The sequence below is a fragment of the Scardinius erythrophthalmus genome, assembly GCF_964197995.2.
Source record: "Scardinius erythrophthalmus genome assembly, chromosome: 1".
Lineage (NCBI taxonomy): Eukaryota > Metazoa > Chordata > Actinopteri > Cypriniformes > Leuciscidae > Scardinius > Scardinius erythrophthalmus.
In genome coordinates, this window is record NC_138221.1 from 26,959,434 (window position 1) to 26,975,063 (window position 15,630).

Here is a 15,630-nt window from a genome sequence, read left to right on the forward strand (position 1 = left end):
CCCTACTCTTTGCATGACTTAAGCTTAACAGTATTATAACAATAAATGTGCAGCTGTTATTCATTCACTGAAACACAGCTGCTGCCCTTAAATTAAAGCAACTTGAAGCATATTATCAGTGTTTCTTAGTCTTCTGGACTGAAGCACAGTCTCTAGGCTACTCTTTAACACAATGGTGACCCACAAAACTCATAACAAAAACCGTTTAATCCCAGCAGAACATCAAACACTAACAGATCTCTCAAGATCTCAGCAGAGGAGAGTTAAACAGCAAAAACAGCATTCTCAGCTTTCCCACTCTGCAACCCACAAATGAGTCACAACCTCAAATATAGGTTTCAAATTTCTTAGTTAGACTATCTATCAATTATAGTAAATGGAAAGTCCCAACATGACTGAAAAAAAACAAAAAAACTTGTGGTTATATGGCCAGATGTCCTCACATAGTGACATGTTATGACAACTGATTAGTGAGGGACATTTTACTGCTCCACACTAGTTTAAAAAGGATTATAATTCAGACAAAACATGTGAGAGAGGTTGTGTGGGTACAATGAGTAAAGGAAATACACATGATGTTTCTTGTAAGTGTCTGTGCTTATTTTAAACAATTTGTTCATGTGGATTTAAACTCTGAGGCTCTGTCTGGACATGCATATTTCATTTTCTTTATTGTCTTTGAATAATTTTGTGTTAAACATGTTTCTTGTGGTCTGAATAAATTTATGCAATAATTTGTCGTATTTTTTTTTTTGCATTTAAAACTACACACTGGGTTCCAAAAGACTGAGGCCAATAAAATGCTTCGATTTCAAAATACTTTATTTCCTGTCTGTGGCATAATGAGCTGAAAGTCCATTGGTCCGCATTTTAAGGTGTGACGTCATTAACCTGTGCTTGTATTTAGGCTCCTTGTGCGTCTTCTGTGAACCCTCGCCTGTTTGTTTTATGTTGCACGCTGCTGTGACTGCTCCCAGCGCGTCTTTTGCTGCACGCTGTACGCTGCTGTTACCGCTACTAGCGTGTCTTTTGTTAATGTTGGCCTGTTTGCTTCTTGCTGCACGCGGATGTGACCATTCCAGGCGGACAACAACTTCCCGTTATCTGTTTCATTACAAATGTGGTTTGGGCTTCATTCGGATCATAGATATAAACACTAGATGTTGCCTTGGGTTTCTGAACATGCGTCAAAACCACAGCCATTTTTGAACAGGGTCTTGTCATAGGAATTAAGTAGCTAGGTAACGCTACTATCTCCGCCTGTACTTCGAATTCATGGTGCTGCGTATGGATGTTCACACGAACGAAATCTTAACCAGACAGCAAGCAAGGGATTACATTTACTCTGTGGATGGTAGTAGTCAAGTTGTTTTCTTATAAGTTAAGTGTACATTTCTCTGCTGCACTGTAAAACCCAACAAGTTAAGCTAACTCATTTCATTTGAGGAAACCGATTGCCTTAATTCAATTAAGTTTATAAAAAACGGTCCGTGTACGTTTTGATAGTTTGTTTTCCAATTTGAAATGAAATAAGCAGAAACGAGAAAACGGCCCCTTTATTCGTTTTTTCAAAAAAACGGAAAAACGAGATTTCGGCTTGATTTTTCGATTTTTAGTTCCCATGCAAAAAACGAATAAATGACTTCAAAATTCGTTTTCCACATGTGGGCGGCCTGACACGCCCCCTTCCGCCGATTGGTCAAGCAAATCTGAGCATGTGACATCATCAGTTGTCGCTCAACTGTACAGGGCAGGTCCTATTGGGCTTTCTTCTGTGCAACTTTACACGTTTCACAGAAATCATTACATCAGAAATATTAATTATTAGTTTGCCACCAGCCTGTTTTATTTAGCTGTGTGTGGTGAAGCTGCGCTTGACAGCGCCGAGCGGGAGAGGCTCACTGACCAATGTCCAGTCAGCAGTCAGAACTTTTCTTTTAGACGCTCCGTTTTGCCACGGGATGGTGATTGAAAATACTGTAATGCCAATCGGCTGAGGGTGGGTACCGATGATGGTGAAATACATTTTTACTGAAACTGTAATCATATCCGCGACCCGCGAGAATGAGACAGGTGATTGACAGAACGATAGCGGAGGCAATTAAAGGCGCAAGATAACTTATGTTAACAAAAACATAAATAAAAAAGTGTTTAATATAAGTGACTTTGTCTTTGTTTTATTGTTTAATCAAATAATAGTGTTGTATCCTGTAATAGACAATTGTCCTGCAGAATGATGAGGTTTTTTGTAAGAAAAACATGGCAAGCAAATGTCGAATAGATATAAAAAGATTTTCAAAGCATTTTGGAACTCTTCTTGGTGTAAATTGACTGCACGTTCAAAAAGAGATGAAATATCAGAACACTGCATAGAAAACTGGCTCTCCACAGCATCCTGGTCCTCTGGTGACTGAAATGGATTCTGCCCAAAAGTTGAAACTCATTGAAACACTGAATTGAAAATTAAACATTTTTTTTTGTTGCGTCCAGGGCACTGGAGAGACCCGCAGCCTCAGTGATGTTGTACTCTTCGGAGTGGCATTCAGGGCACTGTGTAGATGTTGCCTCCCATTGGTTGATGCACATGCAGCTTGCACCCAGTGTTCGAATTGAGAGGGGGCTGGGGGGCTGGGGGCTGGGGGCTTAGCCCAACTAAAGCAAACACCCATCACCATAACGATAGCTTACAATTTGTGATTTTCTCCTTCAGTGATTCTGCATGTTGTCATCAGGTGTCGTCAATAATGCTCAATCATCACTCAATTAATCACTTAATTATCTCATTAACTTTAACACTGCTTCAGTGTTACTTTAACTCCATGTAGAGTGGGACCATATGTGCTCTGAGCAATGTTAATTTAACACTGGGGAATTTACTGTGTAAGCATCAAAGGACCCCCCCATAAGGCCCAAAAAAATTACCTGGGGGGTCCCCTGGTTTTTCATTAAAACTAAAATAATAGAAACATAATTTATTAGAGCCCCCAAGAGCTTTGACACAATTCGAACACTGCTTGCACCCCGTAATGCTACTGCAGCATGATGCATCGTCTCTTTTTAAACGTGCTGTCAATTTCCACCAAGAAGAGTTCCAAAATACTTTGAAAACCTTAATTGATCCTGTTCATGTTCATGCTTAATAGTTTGCCTTACTGTCCTCTGAATTAACACAAAGTAGTTATTAGTAAAAATGGGGGAAACTGGATCAAGTTCCTGTGGAATTAAATGTTCTAGATGGCATGCATTGATTCTCGTTTTTATTTTTTGATTATACAGCCAGGACTGAACTTCCGTTTGGGTTCCACCAGTAAGTGATCCTGCCTTTACACAAACACATACATACATATTAGGGATGGGCGATATATCGCACGATATTAGGCTTGTTTGAGACAGGCGCGTAGCCAGTAATGGGCCAGGGCGGCACTGGCCCACCCACATAACTCACTGGCCCGCCCAGGCAAGTTTGATCAAAATACATTTTTAGTTTATTTTTATTATTCAAATGTATTTAAGAAAATATATTAATATAAACCTGATTTATTGTTGACTGGTGTGTGTGTTTAATTCTGTTTCCGAATAAAATGCGTGAAAGCCTCCCTCTGGAACGTAATTGGTTGCTATGGTTTCCGAGTCCGACAGGAAGACTCTCTAGGCGGCGGGCTCTGGCGGCCTTTAGTTCTTTGAAAAATAACTCTGTGACTCTTTGGACTATGATGAGATCATTTCTGTTTTTAATACTAAACCCAGGCACTTGCATCTTGTTTTGTAGAATGAAAACAACAAAGGTAGGCCAGTTGTTTAACTAATTTCCTTAATTTTTGCCCGTGAAGTGATTTAAGGCGAGACACGGCAAAAACATCAGGGTTTTTTTTCACTGGTCAATTTTAAGATTTTGGGCTATTTGTCTTCTTCAATGCCTTATTTCAGATTTGTGGTGAAAAAAAAAAAATCCAAAATACACATTTAGGTCTTTATTTTACTACATTTTGTCTATTTGCGTCTGTATATTTCTCCTAAATTCAACAAAAGTTGGCGTTGTTAATCAATATGCTGCTCCGCGATCGCTGTCTGCACCTGTCATAACACAAACACCGTTGAAAAGCTCTCTACTTTCTCCTGTACACAATGCTGTCGGATCCAAATATGGTAATTTCCTTTAATTAGCAACCAATCGTGAAAGTACAATGGGGCATTTAACTCTAAAAGCGAAATCTCATTGGCTGATGTCAATTTCTGACAATGTGATTCGTTCAGATGCATCACGTGACGTGCTCTGACATTTTGATGTGTGTTTTTGACTGTTTTTGACTGGGGTTCTGTTCAGTTGTTGGCCATAAATGCTGTGTTATAAGTTTTGATGTGTTTTAGGTGGTTTGTATTGTTGTTGCTGATGATTTGATAAGATATTGTGTCTGTAAATAGTTGTTTCTGCTAAAAAAGTATGATTTTTTACATTACAAATCTTTAAATGCTGTTTTCTCAAAATTAGTTGTTTGTCATTCTCCAGAATAACTGAGGAAGTTTTATGCTAATATCTATTATTTTAAAATGTTACCCTATTCACCTGTCTCGCCTTAAGTTACTGGTGTGTTGTGTACTGTATAGCTGAATGCCTTATAGGCTAGCCTACTGTACATTGTTTAGTTTAAATTAGTTGCAATTTTTTTGGCACAAAAGCTTAATTTCCACCAGGCTGCATTGTATATGGTTGATTTAACAGAAATTGGGGAGTGTGTTGTTATTCATTTCAAACCGTGCTTATTATTATATTATTATTATTTACTTATTAATTATTATTTAAGTAATTTTTTTTCTAGGAAAAACTATTGGCCCACTCACTTTTTCACTGGCCCGCCCAAAATACAATTTCTGCCTACGCCACTGGTTTGAGATGAGCAAAATCTGCGCAGAATCGATCACCGGTGATCAGCGCGAGATGCATGCCGGTTAGAAATGTGTCCGAGTGCGGTCCGCCTTGCTCTGATGTCATGCTGACGTATGTCAAAAATCTCTCGCGAGCGCAAGGCACACCTGTCGGATTCTGCAGTCGAGCGCAGTTGCTCTCCACCGACTACGCTGATCAAAAGCATGATGGGAAACGACTTGCTGACGACACAGCTTCATGCTCATTGGTTTAAAACCGTGATGTATTGTTCTCTTTTAAAATGTTTGATTTTAAAACTCTGATATCATGTTTTATGTATGTGTGAATATTCCCAAACTATCTAACAGTGCGATCTCTATGGATTATGCAATGTATTTTTTATAAAAAAACAAACAAAAAAAACAAAAACAAAAAAACACATGTCTGTATTAAAGAAAAAAAGACTGATAAACATGTATTTGGAATGGAATTAAATAAGTATATAGGCTACTTTGGGTGGCTTGTTCATTATATTTATTTTCATATAAAAGCAACAGAACTTAAATTCCATCCAGTTTATTAGCAACACTGTGCACGAGCGTGAATCCCGCGAATCCCGCGATATCCATCTTTGATCTCACAGCTGTCAGATCCACTGCGAGAAGAGAGAACTGTCCGGCTTGCCTGCGCTTTTTTCACTCCTCCCCTCACTGCAGCCGCCTACTCTCGACTACATTTCAGGCGAGGCGAGGCGCATTTCAAACAAGCCTATTGTTATGCGCACATAGACATAATAAATACATAGACGCCCTATTGGCCGCTTTGAACCGTTGCTGCGATACGTCAACGCGTCCGCCATTTTGCGGAGGGCAAGACTGCGCTGTAATCAAATGCAAATGAACAGGTGAGCTGCGGTTTTCTGGATAAAACCCCCAAAAAATTACATTTATCAACCGATTTCAGTGGTTTGTATGTGGTGTATAAAAAAGTTCAATCTCTATAGTTATTTAAAATCTCGATAGTTAGATTTATATAGCCTATAAAAAAAAATTTAATAAGGAATGGCCAAAGCTCAGCTTGTCATGTATTTGGCTTTTTATTCTTGGATAAGAATTGTGAACACCCCCATACTGAGATATTATTATTTAATTTTCACATTAAATTAAATAAAGTTTTCTTATTGTGGAAAAAGCATATTCTGTCATTGACCCGATTTAAGCAATAACAAAGATAACTGATGGATCCTTTATGGTAATACATATGATATGGTACTACAGTGCAATGCAAATAGTAAATATAAGATAAAAAGTGAGAAGTAGGCTAATAGTAAATAGTTTAGTCAATAAAATAAACAAACAGTATACAGCAAATAAAATAGTAATGAAAAGTATAATTATATAATATCATAAGTAGGCCTACTATAAAATAATAATAATATATTGATAATAGCATATAGTTTATGTATAATACTATAATAATAGCAAAAGAATATGAAATATCAATTACAGAATATATAGACAATAAAAAATAATAAGTTAAATAGTTACTATGAATAGTACAATAATTTAACAGCATAACTATAATATATTGATAATCGCAAGTGGTATATTATTATAATAACAATAATAAATAATGTAAATTTATATATTTAAACATATTCTTACATAGGCTATATAAAATAAAATGACGCAACCCTGTCTCTTTTTGTTAAATTTCAGTCTTTAAAAGGTATAAGAAGCTATACAAGCCAATAAATACAGTAAACGATTATTCAGTCAAACACACAGCAGGCTACAACGTTAAAGTTAAATAGCCTAAATATATAAAGTTATGAAACTTCACTTTGCCCTCAGCCAAAACAATTTGCCAAGAAACAAATTATAGATTAATGAGACTAAAGATCGCTCATGTTTAACCCCTAGACTAAAGACATCAGATCAAGCGGCGAACGTCAGAAGCACTATAGCCGAGGTAAGGCTGTTCTTGGCGGGGTACATGAGCGCTGAGCGCCCGGTGATCGCTGGATCCCACAACTCCGAAACCGTCAGATAACATTTTAAAATAGGCGCTATCTTTATAAATAAACCACAGATTTGAGCTTTAACCAACTACATTGTCGACTGAAAAACTCTTAAAACTACATTTCGTGACACAATAACATTAGTATTTTTAAATTTCGCGGCCTTTCTCCTCTGAAAATAAAAATAGTAAATGAAATACAACCAAAAAACAAATTTTCAGTTTTGCTTGAGAAAGGTAATTCCCTGAGACCTGTTTTCAATTGTGTGGCGATTTGTAAATCCCCAAGCAGCACACGAAATAGGCATTTTTCTCAATTCTCGTTATGAGAGGTATGGGAAAAGGCTTGTTTGAGATGCGCCTTGCCTCGCCTGAATTGTAAGCGAGAGTAGGCGGCTGCAGTAAGGGGAGGAGTTAAAAAAGTGCAGGCAAGCCGGACACTTCCTGAATCTCGCTGTGTTGTGGACTGCAAACGTCAGCAATGGAAGAGATCGCGTTCGCGTTCTTTATCGCAGACGAAGTGGATGCAATTGAAATACCACTGCTTTTGCACGAAGATGGTTATGATGAGGAGAATCACTTAAGGTGAAGTGCTCATTACTTAAAATGGCTTTTTCAGTAAATAGTAGGGATATAAATCTATCTGGTCTTGGTATGTTGCAAGTTGAATAGATCTAATGAAAATAAACAGTCCAGACTGCAGATAATTCAGCACTAAATAAAATAAAGGTTTAAAGGATTTCATTAAAACGTAAAATAAATGTTTTCTCTCTCCTAGGAATGTCCCTAAAATTCCTCACTTTGTTGAGAATGTGGTCCATTTGTACAGTCCTTCTGAGTTTCAAAGTCATTTCAGACTTTCTAGAGGTCATGTGGAGGTATGTAGGCAAACAAAACATCATGTTAGGCATATGCCCCCCCCCCCCATGCAAATTCATGTGTCCATGGTTTTATTATATGATAACTATTTTTTTTCTCTTCCTAATGCAGGATTTAATTAATACACTTGTTCCTTTTTACATGAATAAACAGCAGACTAAGGTGCCGCTGACAAGTCAAGTCAAGTCAAGTCATCTTCATTTATATAGCGCTTTTAACAATGTAGATTGTCTCAAAGCAGCTTTACAGAGATAAATGTATAATTTAACGTAAGATTGTTTTGGCTTTATAGCGGTTCTTTAATAAAGTTATTTTCCAGCTAAAGTTAGTTTTGATTGATTCGCTTCCGTCGCAACGATCATTTGTTTTTAAATTAGGGCCGCCAAGACGACACCATTCTCTACACAGACTTTAAACGCGAACCTGTGAGAAACGCTGATGGCGTTCAGATGCGCATTAAGAACGGGTTCTATAATTATGTGCGTTTGAATATATGTGTGCAGGTTTGGAATTCCCTACAAACCAAGCCTAAACAAATTACTGGTGTTTCCTTATAGTTTTGATTCAGAATTTTATTTTATCAATTCGGGGTAGATACGCAAATTGAGTTTTCCCGACGACGCGTTATCTGTAGAGTGGGAAAGGGATCCTCCATAGGGAGAGACTAGTTGGCCCTTCAGCACTGCATTGACATCGGGTCCAGGCGAAGGTCCTTCATCAGATCTGGAAACGGCCTGGATCCGGCAGGCTGCGGGAAAACCTTGGGATAAACAAAGACACTAAAATTAGCGTAGATGCCATTCTTCTCATGATGTAACAAGTACATCAGGATTTATGGGAAGTGTTCCCGGTTCCAGCTGACCTAATCTATGCAGCCTAATATTGAATTATAGAAGTCTATAATGTATTATGTGAACGCTATGTCAAAGAGATGTGTCTTTAATCTAGATTTGAACTGACAGAGTGTGTCTGCTTCCCGGACAATGGTAGGAAGGCTGTTCCAAAGTTTTGGTGCTAAATAGGAAAAGGATCTACCGCCAGCAGTCGATTTAGATATTCTAGGTATTATCAACTGGCCGGAATTTTGAGATCGCAATAGACGTGAAGGAGTATAATGCGTTAAGAGCTCGCTCAAGTACCGCGGAGCTAAACCATTTAGTGCTTTGTAAGTAATCAGCAATATTTTAAAATTGATGCGATGTTTAATAAGGAGCCAGTGCAGTTTTGACAGAACCGGGCTAATATGGTCATACTTCCTGGTTCTGGTAAGAACTCGAGCTGCTGCGTTTTGGACCAGCTGCAGTTTGTTTATTAAGCGTGCAGGGCAACCACCCAGTAGAGCATTACAATAATCTAGCCTTGAGGTCATGAACGCATGGACTAATTGTTCCGCATTTGTCAATGAGAGCATATGACGTAATTTAGATATATTTTTAAGATGGAAAAATGCGGTTTTACAGATACTAGACACGTGACTTTCAAATGAAAGATTGGTATCAAAGAGCACACCCAGGTTCCTAACCGACGACGAAGACTTAACAGAGCAGCCATCAAGTGTTAGACAGTATTCTAGGTTATTACGTGAGGAAGTTTTTTGTCCAATAATTAGAATCTCTGTTTTTTCAGAATTTAGAAGTAGGAAATTACGAGTCATCCAGTTTTTTATATCAGCTATGCATTCTGTTAATTTAGTGAATTGGTAAGTTTCGTTAGGTTTTGAAGTTTTTGAAGTATACAAACAGTATACTTCAGGGCTGCCAACTCTCACGCATTGAGCGTGAGACTCACGCAATTGACACTTTTCACACGCTCTCACGCCACACATCCATTTTCTCACGCACAGAAAAATTGCGGAGCAAAGGGGTACTTTTAATATTAAACTAATTCTCAGCTCTTAGATTCCGTCAATTTTATTACGAAATTCAGACAAAAATACGTTTGGCGCTTGTAAATGTGACGTGACAGATCGCTGAGCGCCACGATCAGTTCAAATGCACGTGAACCGATCATCTGTTACTTTTTTATTTAAAGATACAGTACAACTTACCGAAAGTATACATAATATCGACCACTCGTGGATTTTTCAACCACTGAAAGAGGTCAATATATAACAGCAGGAGAACAATTATGTCACATAACGTTACATTTACCTCAGGAAAGCCATTTAATGACCATGTTAATTGAATAGAAAAAATAGCTAGAGAGGAGATTTTGCTGAGCACTATATTACATATTTATTATATTTTTACTTATGCCATTAAATAATTGTTATTATAACAAAAACTGCATTATATTTAATTTGTTATTTTTAACCTTTAATAATACCAGCAGATTAGGCCTTCTATGTTTACAGCATTAGGTGAGATTATTTTTTTAAATAAAATTTAAAATAAACATGTATCCAAATGAGTCAATATTGATTCAAAATCGGAATCAAATCACAAGAATGGAATTGAAATCTTGAAATGTTTGTCAAGCAATAATAAAAACTGTATAGCCTACTACCAGTCATTGTACAATGTAAACATTGTAACATGTTGTCACTAAACTTCATGAAATTCTATTTAGTTACCAAATTTTTTTTGGTAACTAAATAGCAACCCCCCCCCCCCCCCCCCCCCCCCCAAAAAAATCTCACTCCAAGCTAAACTCAAAAGTTGGCAGCCCTGATACTTGCCTCTCTATGGACTCTTTCCAACCAAGAGTCCTATAGAGGAGTGGCAGACAGATTTAACATAACCAAATCTACAGTTTCAACACACCTGCATGATTTCTGTTCTCTTGTAATAACACATTTGTCACATTACATCTCCTGGCCCAGAGGACAAGCCCTGCACATATCACAGTTAGAATTTGAAACAGCTGGGTTTCCTAACACTGTCTGTGCAGTTGATGGATGCCACATTCCAATAGTAAAACCGCACTGTGAGAATCCTGTGGCCTATATCAATAGGAAACAGTTCTATTCTGTAATTCTTACAGGATTCTGTGACAGTCAGCGGCGGTTCTGTCATGTCAGTGTGGGTCACCCTGGTAGTTGGCATGATTCAAGGGCATTTCGGTTGTCAGAGGTAGGCCGACTTCTTGAGGAAGATCCACATTCCCTGGTTCCTGAGGGCATGCATATAATTGGAGATTCTGCATACCCTCTCTCGCTTCAGCTTATGAAGCCATACAGAGACAATGGCCACTTGACTGTCAGGCAGAGATGCTTCAATAGGAAACTGAATTCTGCTCGTGTAGTTATTGAGCATGCATTTGGAATTTTAAAATCAAAATTCAGGAGACTCAGATGTCTTCACATGAAAAAAGTAAAGAACATTTCTTCTGCAGTCACAGCCTGTTGCATTCTTCATAACATCTGCCTGAAATCCAATGACCAAATTGACGAGGATCAGCAGGCAGATGTTATGGAGGATGAGCCATACCCACCAGAAGCCCACATTCACAATAATGCTTCACATTATAGAGATGCAATCTGTGGCCGCCTGTGAACATCACATTTACTTGTTCTACCTTCAACAATTCCCTCCATTAAACTTATCTTAAGAAGGTTTTTGATTTGACTGTTTTGTGAGGTGGTGGATGGGATTGTACAGGATTATTTTAAGCACTTACTATCAAATGATTGACATATATTCTGCTAGTCAACCACTGTCCCCTCTCTAGGGAGGAGTGTTTGTGTTCTCTATAATAATGATGTGATAAGCAATAAAATGATGATACACATGGGAATGGATTATATGGTTAAACTTTATTTTTTAATAGATCGATTATCATTTCCTGGGATTTACTGATTTTTTTTAGTTGTTCAATGATTTCTCCAAGGCAGGTAAGAGATTTTTTTTCAAACATCCTTCTCCGCCTCTCTTTAAGCCTTCTTCTGCGTTCCAAGTCAGGCCGCACTAGTGACTCTAGAGCAGCTGTTCTCCTCTCTGAATGCGCTTCATAAACTTCACAGAATGTTGATGCTGTTTGTCTCCTTCTGTGCATTTCTTTGGAGGGCATAGCAGTGGAGGGACCTGGTTGTTCTTCTGGGAGAGGCTGTTCTTGGGAGCCTGTGGCCTGTGCAATTGAGGACTTGGTCTGGGATGAGGTAGTGTTGAACAGAGGAGTCGAGCAGATTGTGCCTGATGGTGCACTCCCAACTCCAGATTTCCCAAATAAGTCTTCCATTTCCTTTGAGAAAACATGTAAAACAATGTAAATAGAGATGCTTTAGAAATTATTTTTTTATGAAACCCAGTGATTTGCAGTAATTTCAATACAAAAAGCACACCAACCTTGTAATACTCCCATGTAACTTTTCCCTCTCCTGTTGACCGACACCGGTCTTTAGCCCTTTTGTAAGTAGTGATCATGTTGCCAAGTTTTTTGCGCAATTTTTCATTGCTGATGTTGTAACCTTTTTCTTTGAAGGCTTGCTCCAGCTTTTTGTAAAATGCTATTTTATTTCTGTAGTACAAATGCAGATACATTTGTGTGAGGTCAAGCAGCAGCAGCGTGGTCCTGTGTGTGAATTCTATGAAAACAGCCGTTTAAAATTGTGAAAGATCAACTTTATACATATTGGATATTAGTTAACTTTATACATATTAGAAACAGTGCATACCTTGTTGGGTTTCTTCACATTCTGACTGCATGGAAGGGGATTGAAGATTGTGTGTTTGTGTGAGATTTATTTTCCTTGTTTCAACAGGGCACTCGACAAGGGATACTGGATGATCAATCACTGGAGGGGGACACTGAGAAAGAGATGCTGGACGTGGAGGGGGAAGTTGAGACAGAGTAGTAACAGGAGGGGAACACTGAGACCGAGATGCTGGACGTGGAGGTGGAAGTTGAGACAGAGTAGTAACAAGAGGGGGACACTGAGACAGAGATGCTGGACGTGGAGGGGGAAGTTGAGACAGAGTAGTAACAAGAGGGGGACACTGAGACAGAGATGCTGGACGTGGAGGGGGAAGTTGAGACAGAGTAGTAACAAGAGGGGGACACTGAGACAGAGATGCTGGACGTGGAGGTGGAAGTTGAGACAGAGTAGTAACAAGAGGGGGACACTGAGACAGAGATGCTGGACGTGGAGGGGGAAGTTGAGACAGAGTAGTAACAGGAGGGGGACACTGAGACAGAGATGCTGGACAGTGGGTAGTATCTGCTAAAGAGAACACAATAATAAAAAATCCCTATGATCATTCTAAACGTTATAATGTTATTATGGTTAAAAGAAAAATGCCTTACCTTGTTTCTGTTCTGCAGATCTCACTTGTTGCATTATATATGCTGCATATTTTTTGTCTATAAAAAACGAATTTCAATCAATAAAAATAAAATTCATTATTTTTACATCATCAAGCAACCAATTTTTTATTTATTTTTTTACTTACCATTCTTTATTCTCTCAGCAATTTCTTTGCTTACTGTTAATGTGATTGCTCCCTGGGAGTCTGATAGTTTTAGTAACATATTCTCCATCTTGCTACAATTGTAAACTTTGTGGATGCCTTTTATAATCAAAGCCATAATGAGAAATGATGAGCAAACAGATGCTGCATTAAATTTACATTGTTATCCCTAATTATGGGTTAAACATTTAAGAGTGGGACATGGCACAGCTGATTAACTTGATGTATATCCTACTTAAGGGATAGTTTACCCAAAGAAAAAAAATCTTTGGGTGAACTATCCCTTTTTTACATGAAAAATATTCCATATAAATATATTACACAATTGTGTCACCTTAATGTAAGTTTGGATTTCATGTTTAATGACCAATAAAAGTGTGTACAGCTAATTAATATTCAAAAATTATATAAAACAAAAACACATTCTAAATTAAGAAATTAGCATGCATTTGTGGGTTTTGTTTACTGCACTCCTGGAATAAGACATACCTAGATAAAGATCTTAGATAAAAACACAAACATGAGGCCTTATTGTAAAACCGTCACATTAGATATGCATGTTTGATTGACTAATTTATTTAATGGATTACTGTTGTTCAAAAATCTCAATGTACAAAATTAACACAAGCATGCAATACAATAAAGAGAAAATGACAACAAACAGAACTTTAAACCAAGAAAATAAAAGGGTATATAAAGCACATGTCCTAAATACTTATAGTATTATGCTAATGGACTTCTTGGAATTAAGGGAAAAAAAATATCAGCTGACATTCGCTGCCAATGACCATTAAGCTGTGTCGTCAGCAAGTCGTTTCCCATCATGCTTTTGATCAGCGCAGTCGGTGGAGAGCAACTGCGCGCGACTGCAGAATCCGACAGGTGCGCCTTGCGCTCGCGAGAGTTTTTTGACATACGTCAGCATGACATCAGAGCCAGGCGGACCGCACTCGGACGCATTTCTAACCGGCATGCATCTCGCGCTGATCACCGGTGATCGATTCTGCGCAGATTTTGCTCATCTCAAACAAGCCTAAAGTTGCCCTCCGCAGTATGGCGGCGCCGTTGACGTACGATCCAGCGGCCAATAGGGCGTCTATTTATTATGTCTATGTATGCGCATCTCATCAGTAAAGCCGGTTCCTTGATTAGTAGTAAATCACCATCACCTGCTTTCAGATGAAGCGGCATTCACTACAAAGAGCCGTAGTTAACTGACAAGCTGAGCCATATCGCATTAATATCGCGGACGTATCGCCAGTGATAATTAATGCGATATGGCTCAGCTTGTCAGTTAACTACGGCTCTTTGTACACAGCAAAAACTCCAGTGTTAAATTAACACTCCTGGGAGTGTATGAGTCCACACTCAAGAGTGTTTAAGATAATGATATAATTAAGTGATTAATTTAGTGATGATTGAACATTATTGAAGACACCTGATGTTAACAAGCAGAATCACTGAAGGAGAAAATCACAAATTGTAAGTTACCATTGTGGTGATGGGTGTTTGCTTTAGTTGGGCTCTTAACCATTATATGTTTACTTTATATTTTGTTTGGTTGTTGTATCAGAGTCATATCTGCCAGATGAACAAAGAAAAGAGTTGTCTGATTATGTTGGATATATTATAACATTCATCATTTGAACTTGATCACTGAACTCATTAAGATCCTTCTTTCTGACTTTGATTTATGTTGATGGTTAAAGCGTAACTGTGAATCGGCATAAATATCCAGAATTTTAGATATAATAAAGGATTTCTTAAAAGTTATTTAAAAAAAAAAACTTTCTTTTAGGCACACACAGACGTCAAGATTCAGTCAATGCATCTCAACAATGGTGACGAGCAGAATATTCAATTAGGAAAAGTAAATTACATAATACAATTCAGATCATAATTTATTCATACCGCAATGCATGATGGGAGCCATTAATGAGTTGTGATTGGTGGCAGCCACTGCAGCATGCTTTATTATTGTCACCATTGTTGAGATTCACAGACTGATTATTGATGTCTGTGTCTGAAAAAAAAAGGATAAAAAAAAGCTTTTCGAAGATAGTGTGGTTATAGTTAATAATAAATCTAACTCAGAAGTTGGGATCTATATGAGTTCAGGTTAAATGATTGTGAAATAATGATTATTTTAAAACACAACCAACACCATCATATCACTTTTTCTCTTTATTCATCTGGCTGTTATGACTGAATTACAGCAGCCAAATAAAATCTGATGTTAATGATTGACAGGTCAAGCCATAATGGTAATATACCAATTACGGTTTTCCCCTTCAGTGATTCTGCATGTTGTTAACATCAGGTGTTTTCAATAATGCTCAATCATCACTCAATTAATCACTTAATTATCTCATTAACTTCAACACTCTTCAGTGTTACTTATAACACTCTGAGTGTGGACTCATGAACACTGAGAGTGTTAATTTAACACTGGGGATTTTGCTG

General features: G+C 37.9%; 1 protein-coding gene across 1 annotated transcript; it reads left to right on the forward strand.

Annotated features, from left to right (window-relative positions):
• The first annotated feature begins 7,225 nt into the window (after window positions 1-7,225).
• On the forward strand, window positions 7,226-13,113 carry LOC308700784 (uncharacterized protein). The gene is made up of 4 exons (XM_081382562.1): window positions 7,226-7,468; window positions 7,662-7,937; window positions 10,427-12,550; window positions 12,613-13,113. The coding sequence occupies exons 2-3, from the start codon at window positions 7,664-7,666 to the stop codon at window positions 11,254-11,256; spliced, it is 1,104 nt and encodes a 367-aa protein (XP_081238688.1). The 5' UTR covers window positions 7,226-7,468; window positions 7,662-7,663; the 3' UTR covers window positions 11,257-12,550; window positions 12,613-13,113.
• Window positions 13,114-15,630: the final 2,517 nt, after the last annotated feature.